The following is a 19,485-nucleotide window of genomic DNA, read 5'->3' as shown; positions in this document are numbered from 1 at the left end:
AAAAAAAAAAACCTTGTTTGGTGTTTATCTTCATAAGACTATCTACACTCACAATCCAACAGGAAACGGAGCTAGCTGAAACAGGAAGTGCTGGTGTTTGGGCTGGGGATGCTGACAGTCATTCTGACCCATCCTTGGCTCCTGCTTTATAACCAAAAACACACTGCGATTCCTATCAGCTTTTTATGGTGACACCAGTAACGGCAGACTGCGTGCTCTGATGCCACACATACAGCTGTGGGTTGAGAGGTTGATAATACTTTCTTTGACTGCGCAAGGTCTCGCTTGAAAAGTGGAAGCCATGCTGGAATAACACCAGCCGTGAGAAAACGATCTATAAAAGCTGCTCGATTTTCTCCACAGATGTTGTTTCGAGAAAAATCTTCAATAGGAGTTTAAAATGTAGAACCGAGCAACTACGAGGTGTTTCATGAACTTGGGGGGGGGGGGGGGGGATATTGCAGAAAGGTTGAGACAGACAGGTACAGTTCCTATAATGCACTGAGAATGAGGTCAGGGAGTCACTTTCCCTGCACTACGCGATGAATCAATCCGTAATTTCCCTCAGGGAAATGATTTCACCGACATGTGGCGTCATGCATTTTCACCAGCCTGAGATTATTATTATTCTCCTAGTGTTGCTAAATTTGCATCAAATGGTATCCAATCCCACAACCCAAGATGCTACGTCGGTTCACCTTCCTTGTTTCCATGGTTACAGTGACGTCTTTGATTAGTCGGTTTCACTCGGTGATCGTTTTTCCTAAGAGATGGCTGACACCAGCAAAAAAACAAACAAAAAGGTGGATCGGATTTCAGAGGAGGAAAGAGAATGAACTTGGTCCGATTCTGTAATGAACAGAAAAAGTCTCGAACTGGATTGGACAACAAACACTTACAGATAAAAGAAAGGTATTGACATTTTCTCCTGTTAGGATTAATTTTGATTATAATATTTTATACAAATACGGAGACGAGTGTTTTACTGGGAAATACGCCACTCGTATTTTTAATACAAGCTCCAGCCGGGACATGGAGAACCAAAACCGTGACAAATCTCTGTCAGTCGTGAGGAACTCGAGGAATTATTTTGATAAATTTGGGGACTTTGTTTGTGAATGTGTCAATATAATAAAAAAATAAATAAATTTAAAAATATCCATACATTGGCTTTAAGATAGGAAGTTTATCTTCTCGTGTTGAAAAGCATTTTTCATACAAAACATCTCGGATCTGAGTAACATGTAAATAATACTGGCTGGCTTTTTTTCATGGTTTATCAGATATATTCCATTCAGCTAGCATGATATTGAATGAGTCGAAGACGAGTAGCTGAATGGAATACATCTGATATACCATGAAAAAAAGACAGCCAATATTCTTATTATTATTATACTGTACATACACACTTCATATTAGCATTCTCAAAGGCCAAATGTTAGCTTATCCGCGACTCGGTGCTGTTAGCGCAGCAGTCCAGTAACCTTCCAGCCGGTATAGTGTTAGCGAAGGCTAAGTTACTTTTAAAATCAAACATCGACAACCACATCCAAAGGAGCGACCTGGCAGCCAAAATTTTCTTAAAATCTTCCGTTTTTAACGAAGCAAACCTGGCGGCCATGTTTGTTTACAAATTGGCTCAGTCTCTCGCTAGCACGGAAGTTTTATGTCTCCAACATATCTCTTTTCCAGTTTTTCAATGTCCGTTGACATGTTTTTCTCTTGCAAATATGCGTGAAGAATATCTAATGAAGTTCTGGTAGCCTTTCAGCGCATCTTCAGTTTCCAGTTTATTTATTTAGTGATTAATCCTAGCAGTAGCACTGGTTTAGCCTTGTCTTCTCTCTCTCTGGGCAGGCAAAGAAATGATTCTATGCATGCGCAGCAGAAAAGTCTCCTCACTGGATATTCACATAAGCTCTGACGTGTTGTCTTGACAACGTGCGATATTGTAACAATATTGCACACTCATTCTCCATTGGAGAGAGTGGTGTAATACATGGAGGATAAGCGATATATTGCATGGGAAGGGAATAGAATGCATGATTTTATTCCATGGAAAAAAAAAAAAAAAAGTGTCCTGTACGTATAATATTTCCTGATATTTCACTCCAGTGATGTCACTCCCAGTGTTGACTAGACACGTGTTGTCAAAACGCCAAACCGGTTCAACATTAAAATTCTCTTGATTCACTTGCGTTTTTTTGTGGATGTGGCCATATAATATAAAGAACATTACACGGTGGCACAAAGATATGAAGTTTATCTTCTTGTGTTGAAAAATTTAATTTGTTTATTTCGCTCACTTGTGATATATACATTCACAAACCAAAGATAAACTTCCTCTCTTCACACCACCGTGTAATATCTCTATTTTTTTTCACGGCCTGGTTTCCATCAAATCCTGCGCTCTGATTGGCTGGCGAGCGGGTCCGTATCCTACGATACGGACCCTGGTTACGGACCTCTGGCGACTCGCTCATTCACAACAAACATCGTAGCAATGTGTGTCAACATTTATTTTTGCATTTCTCAGGAGAATAGCATTAATTTTAAAGCATGGATAGCGATAACGACAGTCTTCACAGCGAAAGCAAGTTTAAGGCCGAATCCCATTTCACCCCTTGGACCAACCCCTTGGCCCTTCCCCTCCATTTTGCGCGTTCACGTGAAGGGGTAGGGGTATCCCAATCCCAGTTAACGCAGAGGGGTAGGGGAAGGGGTAGGGCTTCTGTACCCCTCCAAACGGAGATTTTCCTGGAGCTGACTCCGAACGAAGGGGTTTGAGTGATTTCCCACAATGCCATGCGGATTTCAGCGAGATTTCATGCAGATTTCAGAAAGATGGCGGTTCCCGCGGCGAAAGATTGTCATAAATGTATTTTCTCCATTATTTACGTGTTTTAAGTTGTTATCCAGAGGAAACACGCCGCTTGATTTGCTTTCGAGCTGAGAATGAGCAGCGATTTCTGAAATCCAAGCTGCTGCTAAAAAGCTTTGGGAGTGAGTATTGTTTTCGGTTGCTTGACTGCGTACGTTTTGTTCTGTTATTCTCGCTTTTATTGTTTACATGAGTGTTCTGACACCTCATTCTGTCGAATGTGGTGCACGAAGCGCCAAAGATATCCCATTCAGTGGTGTTAGTTAACAAATCACACCCTGCCAGCAGAGATTTCTGGTTCTGGCTCTGACTGTAGCGGCTGGTCGCAGCCAATGACGCATTTGGTCGCGTTTTGCTAACGTAAACGCAGACGGAGGTACGCGATGACGTATGCGATCGTTGAAGGGCTATCCCAATACGTAGGGGTTGAATTTCAAGCCCTATCCCTTGTAGCTCAGTTTCAAGGGGAAGGGCCAAGGGGAAGGGGTAGGGGTAGAAATTAGAATTGGGATTGGGCCTTACTACCCTGAGGAAGAAGAAATAAAAGAAAACATTTCAGGAGAAAGCTAAAAACCTGTAACTGTTGTTAACACCGAACAAAAACATGGCTGAATCCTGAATGACTCAATTTTGTATAGGCGGCAAAATGTAGTTTTTTTCCTGCCATGGAAGTGCACTTGTATACCGAGGGGGAAGCCATTTGCATTACAGCCGTAAATGAGGATTCAAAATGGCGCCTCGGCTCGGTTTTCCCTTTCAGGCGCTCTCGTTTTCTGTTAGAATTTGGTAAAGAAAAAAATGTATATTATTTACCAGCTTAAGGTCGGTCCAAATGGTGAAATACTGCGACCTCGGCCTTGAATACTGACCTCGGTCATGGTATTTCACTATACGGACCGACCTTAAGCTGGTAAATAACACACACACACACACACACTTCACTACGTTTGCAACATGATGCATGTACGAAAGCTCCGGTTTTGTTTAAGTCCTGTTTTTAACCATGCAATTAGTACTTCAGTTTAAAAAAAAAAAAAAAACCTCCCTAAAAAAAGTGTAGTATAGTTTTTAAAGAAAAAGAAAATCTGGATCTCGATACGGTTTCAGGATCAGTATCAGAAACAAACAAAAAAAAAACCACAAAAAAAAAAAAAAGTGTTAATGTGCCATGTCTGATATTTTTATTTAAATAATCTTGAAATCTGACTAAACTGTAACCAAGCCAAGCTGAAATTAAAATATAAAGAGAATTTTTTTTTAACTTCCTGAACCTCACTGTTTAGCCCAGCTGCACAAGTGTCTTTATATTAAAAAAAAAAAAAAAAAAAAAAACATATAACACTTCTGAGTTTTCCTCTGGAAATAGCACCTCATATGTTTTATTCCAAGCAGATCACAAACTTTAGTATTCAAGAAAAATCTAGAAGTGACAAACCCTTAACCAATGTCCAAATCATCAATCGTACAACAGTGCTACTGTTGCAAGAGGAAATTGGATTACAACACTCTGCTCGTTATGCTTTAAAACAGCAGGTTCTCTCTCCCACACACACAGCTATAACCTCTCCTCTTATACATTTCCTTCATATTTCACTTTATTTAATTGAATCGTCTCCATGTCCATATAAAATCACGGGCAGAACAAGCTTTGACGTTTTCTTACACCGGGGTCTGAGGGAGTAAATTAAAAACACATCACCTCTATCCAAAAATAAAAACCCCGTCTTGTGCAAGCAGAACATGCATCCTGCTCGGCTTCTGTGCAGCTTGCAGCTGAAGTATTTGGGTCAGTCACACAGCTAATTTGTTTACCATAGCTGGCAAGTCTGTGCAGAAATTTCACACTCGCTGCTTTTTTCCTGGGTGAGCTGGAATGCTGAATATGTTCATACTTGGCCTTGTGATCTCGTGCAGGATGCAGCACCCTCTCAGATATGAGAGCAGTCGGTTTTATAGACCGCTCTCAGCACTGGAAAAGCTTTATTTAAATCCAGCTGATTACGACATTCTTATGATAGAACGGTGGACAAAACAAAACTGGCTGGCTGAGACGAGCAAAGCACATACAGTATCCGGGATGTTTGGTTTTAATTCATAGGTTTAATACCGGGGGGGGGATGATTTGCTCCTTATTGCCTTTCGGAAAACAAGTCGCTTTCTCGATGCTGCAACAACTGCTCAAGCTGCTCGTTACATATCCCAGCCCCAGGATGAACCACATACGTCAACTGCAAAGCAACCTGGCAGATGCTAGAACTGTTTTTACTAGTCAGACTAATTAGCATGCAGAAGATCTTTCCAGAATCAGGAACACACAATTGTGGAAACAGAAACCTGCTAGAACTCACCTTGCATTTAAACATCACCGAGAGATACCACGAATTAATATTTCTCACGTGCACCTTAGGCTACATCCACACGACAACGGCAACGAGATGTTATTTTAAAAAAATATCGCGTCCAAATGGGCAACGATCAGTAAAATATCAGGTACATATGGCAACGCAACGCTTGCTGAAAACGATGCAATACACATGCCACACCTCTAGGGGCGCTGTAAGATGGTCCCTTCGGAGACACCAGAACAACAGAAGTAGTAAGGACACATGCGCATAAACTATTATGCGCGAGACTTCATATTAGCCACAAAGTCAAAAAAATCTGTTTGTAAAATTACTATATAAATGACCAAATACAATGAAAAGTATTTTTCCAGTCTCACCTGTGAAAGGTAATCCCATGTGATCTCGTTTGGATGGTAAACCTGTTGGTACAGTTAAACGCAGCACATGAATGAGGCATCTTTATTCTCCGCTTTGACCTATCCAATATGGCGGCAAGGATGACGTATGATTCTACGCGGAAGGCGGCGTCTTTAATGGTCCGGAATAAATTGAATGCTACACGTTGATGGATTAATTTGTTCTTCTACGCCCTTTTTGAGGAATGTATTGTAGGACTTAAACCAACATCTGAAGAGGTGAGATCGCTCCTTTTTTTCCCTATTTTTGCTGGCAGGATTGACTCTGCCCTAAGGGCTATTCTCTCTCTCTCTCTCACTTTGCACCATTACACAATAAATATTCACAGTGAAAATATTTTGTAAGCGCGTTTCATGAACCAAGTTATAGGATTTGTTGACAACTCGCATCGAGTTCGTTACACTTCTACCCGGCGTGAAGCACTCACAGTCATGTGGTTGTGACGTCATCGTAAACAAATCCGTTCTACTCATCCAGACGACTTCGCAACGGCAACGTTGCCAGATCTTTCCACTCTGGAACCCGTTCTCAAAAGACTGCGTTTTGGGGCACCCAAAACGCCGGTGCCGTGTGGACGCCAAGCCGAAACGATAAACAATTGTATCGGAGTCACCTGAATCGGTTGCCGTGTGGACAGGGCCTTAGTATCATAATTTCTTAACATGTATTAATGAGTTAAAGCTAGACTGCCTTTCAGATTTGTCAAGTGTCAGTCATAAAAAGAATTTTCCTCGACACCCAAATATTTTTGTTTAGTGGACCAAAAGCTACTGAATTCAAATCACAGACTTCAAATTTTATTAGTTTTTTAAAAATAGAACAATTAATGAATTTATCTCCACGTGGCCCTAAATTCTCGGCTATTTTTTCCTGCTTCACCATGACCCAATACAAGATACTATGTCATGCATAACGTGGTGGGCTTTCCCCGTTCGCTCAAGGCATTGTGGGATACAGATTTGAAACAGGAGAGAAAAATGGAGGACGCGAGTGTGCGAATGAAACGTGAAAGACCGACTACAGTAACAAAGTGAGAAGAAAAGACGTTATGTTATATACGAAGGAAAGGAAACACAGGACCAAACTAATAAATATTAGCGCTCAGCGAGCACCTCGGTGTGATCAGCTGTTCGTTTAGCGACAGAATGATGAAACAGTCAGTGCACGCTCAAAGGTAAACCCGTGCATGCGCGCGCACACTGTCTGCTGGACTGCGCGAAACGAGCGATTTCATGCACATTATTTGTTTGAGAATCCGCTCAAATTAAATAACTTCCCAGCCACAGAATGGCCTGATATTTTTTGAAATATTCCAGAAATCATCATACATTACAATGACCAAATTTTGGGGGGAATTAAATTTCACCAATTTTATGAAATCGAAAGGCCGTCTAGCTCTACAGCAATATTCGACACCCCGACAAGCTCCGTTAAAACCGTTCGCCATCATCATCATGATCTGCGTCTCAAATCAGAAATTCTGACTTTACATTCAAAAGTATTTACTAATCCAGAAGACTGGTCCACACGCACTTTAAAAAAAAAAAAAACACCCAGACCTCTGAAGACTACGTGGGAGGCTTTGAAAACAGGAAAACCAGCTAGCATTCTATTATAAAAAATTGTTCCAATTATTGTTCTAAAATAAATGTAAAGACTTAAATACGAGTCCTTTAACTGTTTGTTCAGGTTCAAATGCTCTGGAGGGGTCCTGCAGGTGGGTGACCATCTTCATCCAGCAAACCCCTCCCTCCCTAACCAGTAAACTTCGGGGAAACACTGGAGGGGGCATTACCCGTTGTCGCGACCCCTAACGGGAACAGCCGAAAAACGATGAGCTATTAGCTCAGCTGATGTTAACAGTTTGATCACATCCAAATTATTAAATCAAAGAAAGTCGTTACTGTGGCAAATTAACACCTTTAAAAACCTTCTGCCTTGAGACCATGACAAACAGTTTTCCTCTCTTACTTCCTTCTGTCTCGCAGCCTGTGAGATCCCGAACAGAAACTAGCAGAGAAGCTGCATTCACTGTATAAATGCGACTTTAATAAAATCACAAAGAGCCTCCAAACGACAAAGGATGAGTGCTCAACTTTTCAGCACAAGCTTTCAGAGCAGTGATGATACAAACTAATCCATTTGTGTCAAGCTCGACTCTTCTACTCATGCTCCTGAACAGCTAATGCTCATTACACAGGAGGTGAAAAAAATGGGGCAAAAAGCCCATCCTTTTGCAGCACAAATCCCTCAAAGATCGTTAACTGTAAAATGAGAATAATGGTAGTAATTAGAGGCTGGCACGTGCGTTCGCTGTTTCTCCTAAGAGGTGCATCTTGGACCAGAGCACGAGTCGGTGAATGATGTCAGCGCTTTAGTGCTGATCTAGGATCAGATATTGTCCTTCCTGTAAATGACCGTAAAGAAGCTAAAAGGTAAAACTGATCCTCAATCAGCACTGCTACTCAGAGATGCTTTCTCATGCAGGCACTGGTACAGCACGCCGGTCGACACGCCGATTTCCTCCAACAACCTGTTTCTCTCATCCTTTACTCTCATCCAGCCACACATGGACTCCAGCTCGAATTTAAATAGCTATATCTTACATGCACGCAATACTATGGACACGGCGAAAGGTCTGGGGCTGATCGGCCAGGTCTAACTTGAAAATCTGTGAAAAATTCAACATAAATAAGAAAGTCATCAGGAGATGACACATCCCCCCTCGGCTCCCACATGAAATCTCGCTCCAAATTTTCCAAAGTTGAATTGGTTGCCATGGAAATAGAGAGAGAGAAAAAAATATACAGGCACAGCTCTTCAAGTCACTTAACATAAACGTGAGGTTTTGTGAAAAAATCCCCAGGAGTTTTTTAGTTATGCTTCAGAAATTAAAATGTTTACAGATGGACAGACAGACCGATAGCTATTTCCTTCCGCGTTATATGCCGGCAGGATTTTTTTTAAAAAAAAAAATTAATTAAAAAGGATAGGAAAGAGAAAGGTAAATCAAAGGACAATGGAAAGAGAAAAGAGTGAGGATATAAGAAAAGGAAATTTAACAAAGAGAGAGGAAAAAAAAGGCGATGCTTTAAGGAATAACCCCCCTTTCCTTTTAACTCCATGAACTATTACAGCTCATCAGTTTCAAATATTACATGAGCCAGCACTGCTCACTTTTTAAAGGACATGCCCGGTTTACGTCGATGTGAATAATATCAGACATGACCAACACCAGTTTTGATCGTCGTTCAAAGAAAGACCACGATTTACAATTTACTCTCGACCGCTCGGTTGTCTCCTTAGACCCGACGAACTGCCTGATTATCAATTATATTTCAGGTGCATGACCAGCTGACAGAAATTAAACCTGATGAATGCACAGCGTGAACCTTTGGACAGGCTTATGGTTTAAAAATGCTAAAATCTAACGAGGAAAAAAATAATAATAAATCGCTCCAATGACAAACGTGAAAACTCCAAGTCTACATTCAAAGGCTCAAGGGCAAAAAATGAAATTAAACCAATGAATGAAAGAAAATGATCTCATTCACCAGCTAAAAATTCATATTTCCCCTCTCTCTCGTTTTTGCTCTCTCTTTTCCAATAGCTACCAGGCAGACTGTAAATAGACCTGCACTTTACTCCTACCATCTTGGCAAACAATAGAATGTCTCTTAATCAGCCTGCTGAACGACTATAAGCTAACTGGGGGGGGGGGGGGGGGGGGGGGGGGGGGGGGGGGGCTTTTTTAGTTATGTATATGTTTATACATATACATAACTAAAAAAGGCCTGTCCACATGGCAACGGATTCAGGTGACTCCGATACAATTGTTTATCGTTTAGGCCTGGCGTCCACACGGCACCGGCGTTTTGGGTGCCTAAAACGCAATCTTTTTGAGAACGGGTTCCAGAGTGGAAAGATCTGGCAACGTTGCCGTTGTGAAGTCGTCTGGATGAGTAGAACGGATTTGTTTACGATGACGTCACAACCACATGACTGTGAGTGCTTCACGCCGGGTAGAAGTGTAACGAACTCGATGCGAGTTGTCAACAAATCCTATAACTTGGTTCATGAAACGCGCTTACAAAATATTTTCACTGTGAATATTTATTGTGTAATGGTGCAAAGTGAGAGAGAGAGAGAGAGAGAGAGAGAGAGAGAGAGAGAGAGAGAGAGAGAGAGTTAGAACAGAGTCAATCCCGCCAGCAAAAATAGGGAAAAAAGGAGCAATCTCACCTCTTCAGATGTTGGTTTTAGTCCTACAATACATTCCTCAAAAAGGGCGTAGAAGAGCAAATTAATCCATCAACGTGTAGCATTCAATTTATTCCGGACCATTAAAGACGCCGCCTTCCGCGTAGAATCATACGTCATCCTCGCCGCCATATTGGATAGGTCAAAGCGGAGAATAAAGATTCATGTGCTGCGTTTAACTGTACCAACAGGTTTACCGTCCAAACGAGATCACATGGGATTACCTTCCACAGGTGAGACTGTTAAAATACTTTTCATTGTATTTGGTCATTATAATGTAATTTTACGAACAGATTTTCCTGACTTTGTGGCTAATATGAAGTCTCGCGCATAATAGTTTATGCGCATGCGTCCTTACTACTTCTATTGTTCTGGTGTCTCCGAAGGAACCGTCTTACAGCGCCCCTAGAGGTGTGGCATGTGTATTGCATCGTTTTCAGCAAGCGTTGCGTTGCCATATGGACCTGATATTTTACTGATCGTTGGCCGTTTGGACGCGATATATTTTTAAATAACATCTCGTTGCCATTGTCGTGTGGATGTAGCCTTAATCTCTGATTTGATCCCAGACGGCCTTCACATCCCATCAATTACCCATGCAAAACCTAAATGGCTGTGTACGAGTTTCCTGTCATTCAGCGGATTTGGAGAGCAAAACAGTATACATAGATGAAAAGGGAAGAAAATTCAACCTCCAAAACAACCAGCCAGAAATGTCAGTCACTTGATATAAACAAGAGACATCATGCAAACTTCAGTCATGCAGAGTTCCTGTAATCCCTGAACCGTGGCGAGGTCTCACTCTTGGGTGCAGTTCCATCAGGACTCATGCTTGCTTAGAAACAAAGCAACCGCTTAAGAGATCGTGGTCTTGGACGAGTTCGAACTAGAACCTGATATTGGTTTGATCGCATGGCGAGAAAGCAGCGATTCAAATCTGAGCCAAGGTGACTTGCAGGAAGTGAACCAACTCACCTACAGGAAATGAATCGACAGCACTGGTGTGTTTTGGGTCGCAGCATATTTTTTTTGTTTGTTTTTTCCCTCCAAAACTCTAACCCTACAGAGTTCTACAGATTTAGTCCAAGGAACAAAAAGACACGAAAAAAATCATGAACACAACAGGAAATGAGTCGTATCATTGAACGACATAAATTTGTTAATCATTTCTCCATGTTCGCCATGCTTTGATGATTTTTATGATATTTCTGAGCACTTGGCAAAGCTTTTTTTTTTTCTCTCTCCAAGCTCGGCATATTTCATTAGTAGATCAAAAGACTTTTGAGGACATGTTTTCAGCCCTGCACACCCACTGGTGAATTCTTTCGCCTGCTTTTTGGTTCATTTGATAATCTGCAGCATGAAACTCAACCAAACAGCACATGAATCTAAAGTATCTTGACAAACAGACTAAAAGGTGCGAAAGCAGACTGAGAAACGCCTCGAAACAAAAGGAACTGATAATAGATACCACAGATAAGAGTTAAAAACATGAAAAGCAGCAGCTCTTACTTAATCAGACTCTTCTGCTTTTCTCTGGGAGACTTGATGATGCGGGCGCTCTTGCAGCCCTTCTTCACTCTGGATTTCGAGGATCCCGCTTTGTGCTTGTGCAGCTCGGAGGAGCTGGGGAAACTCTCGGGGCTCATGACGCGTGGGATGTTCTTCTCGCCCCGCTCGCGCGCCCTGGCGATGGCCTCCGAGATGATGCGGTTGGCCTTCTGCTGTTTGTCTTCCAGTGACGATGCCTCCATCTGCTGTGGCCGCTTGGAGACGCGCTTCTCCGAGGACGACGAGTGTGAGGACGAAGACGAGGAAGACGAAGAGGAGGATGAAGAGGAGGAGGAAGAAGAGGAGGAGCTGCTCTTCATCGGCGGGCTGAGCAGCCGGGCCTGGTTGCTTGAACCATTAGTGTTTTTCGGAGGCTTCAGGAGAAAGAAAGAAAGAGGAAAGGAGACTGAGTGAATGCGCTTTTACAAGCATCCTAAAAACACAGCACACTGTTGATCTTCATTTAAATGCATGTTACATGTCATATTTATACGCTGACGATTACTGTGTGCCATAAATGATAACAGCAAAAACATATGAGATCATGTGGAGTATGTATATATATATATATATATATATATATATATATATATATATATATATATATACACACACACACACTATATATGGCAAGAGAACAAAATTGTGTCCTGCATCGTTTACTGCAGGAAGAAGAGAGAAGGGAAGGGAAGGAAAGGGGGGAAAGGACAGGAAATGGAAAGGAAGGAAATAGGAAGAGAAGAGAATGAAAGAGAAGAACAGAATGAAATAGGAAGAAAAAAAAAAGAAGAGAATGGAGAAGAGGGCAGGGGACAGTACGAAAGGTAACCAAAAAGAAGATTGAAAGGAACTATCATACAAATGTTATAATATTTTAATGTCTAACTTGAAAGGAAAAGGAGAAAAAGAAATATTTAAAACCAAACAAAGCATTGGCGTCATAATGGCTGCTTCCAATTTAAAACAAGATCAACTGTGAGCTACTGCTCACTTACGTATCCCCTCCCCGCTCTCGCTTATATCAGAATGCAAGCGATCGAAGGAATAGGACGCTTATTATGAATGTTGACTTCAACAAATAATGAACCCTGAAATGAGTAAGTAAAGAGCAGTGTCTCTCCCCAGGGATTTCAAATCGCATCCTGGTAAACTATCATTCTGAAATAGCATTTTGCTTCTTTAAAATAGCGTCAAAATCCACGCTATATGTTTCATAAATACATTCAGTCGGTAAACAGGAAGTCGATGTGCGACAGACCTGAAAAACAGGATAAAACCCCCAAGATGAAGTTTGGTACCAAGTGGCTATGATTTGTGGTTGCTGAGAAAAAGGGTGTTTTGGACAGACGGAAATACGGAGATCCGGACGGACAGAGGTAAACCAGTATCCCCTCCGGTCCAGAACAGGGGTATAAAGAGACATTACAAGATAAACAATATGACTGAAATGCATACTGCGGTGTAATTTATGACAGCATTAAATCGTCATACCACCCAGCCTTAACAGCGCACCATACAGAGAAATCTGTCATTTTCCCACCTGCAGATAACAGCCCTGAAGGAACACAGTGTCCCCTTCACTAATCAAATTCAGCATAAGCCTGCTATAGTGTACGTGAGCTGGGTTTATACACAAACACACCTGGTTTCCTGTAAGGGAATTTGATACAGGTAGGCTAACCATGATGTACAGCAGTGCAGAAAGGACGGTCCCAATCAGGTGCGCTTCATACGTCATACTGCGAAATTAATTCCTGTAATATGTTTATTATCGTTCTGTGCAGTCGGAGCAACAGGCTCGTTACGTCACTCGAACACACACAGCCCGAGGATAAATCTACACTCCACAGGATTCAGATTTTAGACTTCCTGGCTATTCTAACTTGGACTGTAAAACTCCAGGGTGCAACACCATCCCACAACGGAGGACTTTAATTCCAAGACCTCACTCGTTTTGGGCAGCGGTGTGCTGTGGAGCTTGGAGATGCCACACACACACACACACACACACACCCCCCACTTGAAAACAAGGGAAATCCTCCATGTTTCCCTCCCCTCAGACTCTCTAGGTTAAGTAATACAGCTCGTTCTCTCTGGAACACACACCGAGCCTGTACATGGTGCTGAACGGGAATAACGTGTACACACACGCGCTCACTACTCTTTTTCTCAGGCTGACGTTTTCAAAAAATGATAACTAAAAATACTTATTATAGGTTTACAGTACCACTGTGTTAAGCGACCATTTAAAAAACACAAGCCAGGGACGAGAATTACCGTAAAAGGTCAAGTCTCACAATAAATAACAAACCGAAGGACACAAAATGACCACGTCGACAAAATGTTATTTTCTTGGAATTACTTTTCCACTTTTCCATTAAATTGCCAGGATTTATTCCACTGTTTTTATAAACTATAAGAGAATGTACCTGCAAGAAAAGGGGGAAAAAAGAAAAAAAAAAAACTAGCAAAGCAATTTTCAATGCAGCGACGCCAAAATTACACAGCTGTTTCATTAGCTCTGGTCAACAATGCAATGTTTCTTTGTGAGCGTTTACAAGAGGAGCGGATTAAACACAGCCAAAGTCCCGTCCGGGCGAGATTACACATCCATGAGGTCCTGGAGCAATTTCTGCTCTTAAAGATGCTCCTTGGTTGTTTTATTTCTGTCCAGATGGGGTGTGTGGTTTTTTTTTCCCCCTCCGTCCTCCTTGGACAAAATTACAGTTCAAATTATGCATTTTTTTTTAAAACCAAACTCCCTGCTCATCTGATCATTTTAGTCCAGCTACACGCTCGCGATTTTTCTATGCAACTGATACCTCACATTAGGCAGAAAAATAAAATAAAAAAATAAATACGCTGGCTGCTGCTGCTACTTGGCCCCTCTACCAGATATTAAACACTTCCCCAGGCATGAAACATAAAATGGATGCATCGTGTGTATGCTCTGATTTTTTAATTTATTTTTTTAATAGTAATGTTGAACCTTAGTTCACCCCAGAGAGAACTAAGCGTCTCTTCTCCACTACAGCACCTCTTCGACCACCCGGATGCTATATTGCGAACGGAGCATAATCATAAGACGTGATGTAAACATCCTGGTTCGTAGAATATACAACCCGTTAGAACCTCACTGCTCCTTCTGAGGTCATTTTATAGTTGTCTGGATGCAAGCGTCGAAAATTTAGCACAGATGTCATGCTGATAAATGAACGCAATCCAAATAGGTCTTAAGGAGAAGGAAAAAAGTAGGATACGGCAGTAAGAAAGATTTAATGGGAATAATTTTGGGGGTGTTTTGCAAGGTTTTTTTGGGTGTCCGAGGCAAACAAAATGGACAAGAACCTCAAGAGGAGGAAAAAATAATTTGCAATAGACTGAAACGTTTTTTTAATCTATCTTCTGAAAAAGTTAACGGTGTGGTTACCGTCTGATCATACACCGTGACTAACCGAGAAACCATAACACTAATGCACACGCAAGCACATGAACTAGATTTTCCAATATTTCATATATTATATCTAACAAATAAAGCAGTACTTAAAAGACAACCTATCAAAAATATATGCATATAGTTTCAATCAAATTTACAGAAATACATTTAACCAGGTTATAAAAAAAAAGTGAAACCACAGGCAAAACAATAATTGGTTATTACCGTCAGCGTAACTGAACCTTCACATCATAAAACTCCTGAAATACAAGATGCCTTTTATTGTTACTGTACAAGTACAGCGAATTGTCATTTGGAACAAGCCAGCAGGCGCTCAATTAAATCAAAGTATTTATAAAAGTACTTCAATTAAAAAAAAGCAATACAAACAAATATACATAGTAAAATCATTGCGATAAACCAGAATTATTGAGGTAATACGTACAACTGAAGGTGGTGATGGGATTTATCACGATATTGATTTCCTTTAATTATATCAAACATTTTCAGAAAGTGAAACAAAATCCTGGTTTGAATTTGCTCTACCCTGTTCACTTGACACCTACGACTTTATGATGCTCATGAGAATTTAACAGCAGTTGAATCAAGTGCAAACACAACCCTCCCCGAGAGGTGACATGGTGTGGTGTGGCCGTCCGCCGTTCGTTACGAGATCTAGAGAAATTATCAGGAGAGCTCGGGTGTGAACAAAAGCAGATACGTTTCCAGGACATCTTTTGAAGTGACGAGTCATTAAAGTGCATATTCTGGACCAATTTAGGTTTTTTTTATATGAAAGTACGTTTCATCATAACTAGTTTCAAACTAGTTTCATCAGCGATTTGTTTTGCATCCAAAATGAAAGAAAACACATTTAACATTAGGAGTGTTTATTTTGGATACATAAAGTATCATGCTGTACGTACTTTTTAAATATTCTGGACCAATTTCGTTTTTTTCTTTTTATGAGTGATTCCACGCTTATGGGTACTGAAATGGGGACATGAACTTATTTTTAAAAATTCACCTAAAACCATTTCTTTTTTATGATGAATGATATGTTAAAAGATAACTTTAATTTTCTGAGATGTAATAAAAACATATTTATATGCCAAAGTCAGAACGTAACAGAAGTGTTGTGGACATATATATTCTCAATTTTAACAATGTAGAATTACTTTTTGAAACATAGGAAGGTGATGTTTTAGCAAATATAATTAATAAACATGTGTAGTAGAATAAACATACACATTCTTTCAATAAGATTAACATGGTCTATAGCTAGATTGTAATTAATTTGTAACAGACGCGAGATGGACAATCGTAACAGATGTAACAGACATCATTTTGGAACTCATAGGCTTGACTTTGGCATATAAATATGTTTTTATTACATCTCAGAAAATTAAAGTTATCTTTTAACATATCATTCATTAAAGATTACATGTTTTGTGACCTGATGGTAAAAAAAGAAATGGTTTTAGGTGAATTTTTAAAAATAAGTTCATGTCCCCATTTCAGTACCCATAAGCGTGGAATCACTCTTATATGAAAGTATGTCCCTTTACACACTCATCCAGAAGGGTAATTTTGCACAAGGCCATCTGTCTACAGCAGAAAAAAATAAAATAAAACGCGTCTGGAAAAATCCCAAGGGAGTCTGGAGCCAGATTCGTGACGTTACCTGCAGAAGCGCCAGCAGGCTGCGCGAGCTTTGCACGGTTTAAGTGCACAGCCTGTGTAGACCAAGCACTCCCATTTCTCTCTCTTTTGGAAAATGATGAGTACTAATCCCATCAAGATTGATGTTGATACACCCTCCTACGATACATCTGTTACCAATTTTAATAATTACACGATAACGTTAAAGAAATTTGCATAAAACCACCAGGTCGTTTTCTCGTAAACAAACCAGCGCCGATGTAGGATTCAGAAGGAGGCGTCCTGCACGCAACGTCACGAAAATCAATGTTTCCCGGGAAATCCAAATGCCAAGTTTTTTCAGAGGCGGACCAATTCGCCTCAAATGGCTTGATTTAAACTGAATTTTTCTGGTATTGCGCAAGGTAAAAAAAAATTGCACAAAATGCGAGAGACATTTGACCAAAGTTTAATATAAAACAGGAGAATTGCATTGATCTTGCTCCTGAATTTACCCGTGATATGCACTTTAAGGAGGAAATGGGAGCGATACAAAAAAAAAAAAAAAAAAATGTTGAGGATGAAATAAGACAGTCTTGAATGATTGAATTGAAATGTGAATTAAATAAATATCTACGGATTGGTTGCAGAGTGGGGGGGGGTGTTTAACGATACAAGAGTACACGACGCTCATAGTGTCTATAGCAATGAAAATGCTTTAATTGTGCTTTTTCACATTCAACATTTGTTCAGAGGACCTTGTTTCAGGGGTGAGACGCGAGGGCGAAAAACGGGAAAAGAAAAGCAAGATAAAACAGACAGCACGTCAGCCATTCCGGCATGAATAATACAGTCAGCAGCGTGCCTCAGCCTGCTACACGATCATAATGTGAATTATACATGACTGCCTTTATTTCATTACACACACACAGATCCAGAGCTTTGAGAAAAAAAAAGGGGGGGGGGGAGAGAGAGAGAGAGAGAGAGACCAGGGGAGCACCTATAAACCCCCACCACACACACACCCATCTGATCTGAGGCCTGATTCATGTTTTTATTCCTGCATCTTTAAATAAAGGGAATAATCTAGAAGCAAAGAAACAATAAGAGGGGGAGGCGGCGGAGGAGAGGAAATAAACACTAATTCATGTAGAGGATAAACATGGCCTGCATAACGCAAGTCACGTGACACTCACTCTCTCTCTCACACAGTCATTAATCCGTTTTAGGGAAAATTTGTGCAGGAAACAAAGGATAAAATGGGATATGAAATAACAGAAGAAGGAGGGAGGACTGGAGGAGGGAGGAAGTGAACTGGAAAATAAAAAAGGGAATAGGATAGCTAGATAAAATAGATAGAATGCACCAAAGTGGGAGCACTGCAGCTGTGTAATACATCTATAAATAACTGAAATTACAGGCTGCCAGCACTGCAGTGATTTCAACCTCTCTCTCTCTTTCTTTCTCTCCTCCTCCTCCTAGTGCGGCCTATGAAGGAGGAAAAAAAAAAACCTTTATAACGCTTTATAAAAAACACAAGACTCCCCCCCCCGATGAATGATACACTGCTCTTTCCACACTCCATTAGCACATTAGCTAACAGCCCGCAGATACACACAAAGAAAGAAAAGACAGAAAGAGAAAGAGAGACTGGGTCAGAAAGGCGAGGGGAGAAGAACCGAAGAAGAAGTGATACGAAGAAAAGAAAGGGGGTGGGGAAGCTAAACTTACCCCGTGTAACCTAGCCTGCCACCCCGAGGCCTGACTAAACGCTAACGCGCTAATGCTAGTGCTAGCAATAATGCTACATTGACGAGGCGCCATGCTAACCCACATGCAGGCGCGAAGCGGAACAGGTTAGCTCAAGATGGCGGCCATCGAGTGAGTGAGTGAGCGAGCGAGCGAGCGAGTCAGTCTGCAGCGCGAGCCGACCGCTCTCTTTTCCCTCATCTTTTCCTCAGTCGCCGCTTTGTAAACAAGCAAACAAACAAACACACACTCACCCGTCCTCTCGGTCTCTTCACAGCCGACATCTTGTTGTCTTTCCCGGTATTTTTCCCCTTCCTCTGTCTTCCAACCGCCTCACGCACACGCGCGCGCGCACACACACACACCAAAAAAAAAAAAAAAAAGTCTTGTCCTTCCGCCGGGTTTTTTGTCTCTCCGCTACACGCACGCGCTCACTCCCCCTCTCTCTCTCTCTTTCTTTCCCTCCCCCAGTAGGTCTCTCTCTCTCTCCACCGGCCTTCGTGCGTTCACACTTCTTCTTCACAACCGCGGAAAAAACGACAGGAATAACAGCAGCACCACTGCACTCCTCCTCCACCGCTCGTGCATTCTGCCGCGTGCGGCTCCTTCTCTCCTTCACTTTTCTTCTTCTCCTTCTTCACATCTCGGATAAGAACCCAAACCCCCCAACCCCACCTCCACACAAAGCACCGGAGTATTATTATTATTATTACTACTACTATTATTCTTTCTTTCTTTTTTCTCTTTTAAACGCACGTCCTTCTTTTCTTCTTTCCTCTCCTCTTCCTCCTTTTCTGTCGTTCCGGTGCTCTGCGGCGCGCGCGGAAAACGGAGCAAAGCGAAAAAAGGCGACGCATCAAACTGCATCAGCGCGAATATTAGAGATGTTAAAAATACCGTCTCTCTCTGAGAGCGCGCGGGCCAGCAGAGGGGGCTCGCAGCGCCGTGATGAGATCAACGGCCACTAATTTAACCCTAAACCCACCGGAATCGGGCTTTTGTTTTGCCCCCCCCCCCCCGGAGTGCATGCGTTTAATGCAAAAGGAGATCATGACTAAATATTACTCCTCCATCCATCTGGTGCTGCTCACATTTGTTTGCCTGACCGGATGTGTGGCGGCCTGGGAAAATATGCAGTGCGTTTTCAGTACACACAAAACACTGGCCTGTGAGAAACACCAGGTTGCTTGGAGGGGAGGGCGATA

The 19,485-nt window shown here is 41.5% G+C and overlaps 1 protein-coding gene across 4 annotated transcripts in view; it reads right to left on the bottom strand.

Annotated features, from left to right (window-relative positions):
* chd9 (chromodomain helicase DNA binding protein 9) overlaps window positions 1-19,147 on the bottom strand; it is a 98,104-nt gene extending 78,957 nt beyond the window's left edge. For all 4 annotated transcript variants that reach the window (XM_060911410.1, XM_060911411.1, XM_060911413.1 and 1 more), the window contains exons 1-2: window positions 18,535-19,147; window positions 11,416-11,828 (exon numbers count right to left, since the gene is read on the bottom strand). In XM_060911410.1, the coding sequence (XP_060767393.1) occupies window positions 11,416-11,828; window positions 18,535-18,564 (443 nt within the window). In that variant the 5' untranslated portion in view covers window positions 18,565-19,147. The remainder of the gene's footprint in view (window positions 1-11,415; window positions 11,829-18,534) is intronic.
* Between the last annotated feature and the right edge of the window lie 338 nt (window positions 19,148-19,485).

This window comes from Neoarius graeffei, chromosome 27, assembly GCF_027579695.1.
Source record: "Neoarius graeffei isolate fNeoGra1 chromosome 27, fNeoGra1.pri, whole genome shotgun sequence".
NCBI classification, from domain to species: domain Eukaryota; kingdom Metazoa; phylum Chordata; class Actinopteri; order Siluriformes; family Ariidae; genus Neoarius; species Neoarius graeffei.
Note: the sequence above shows the minus strand (reverse complement) of the source record. Positions and strands in the feature narration are given on the sequence as shown.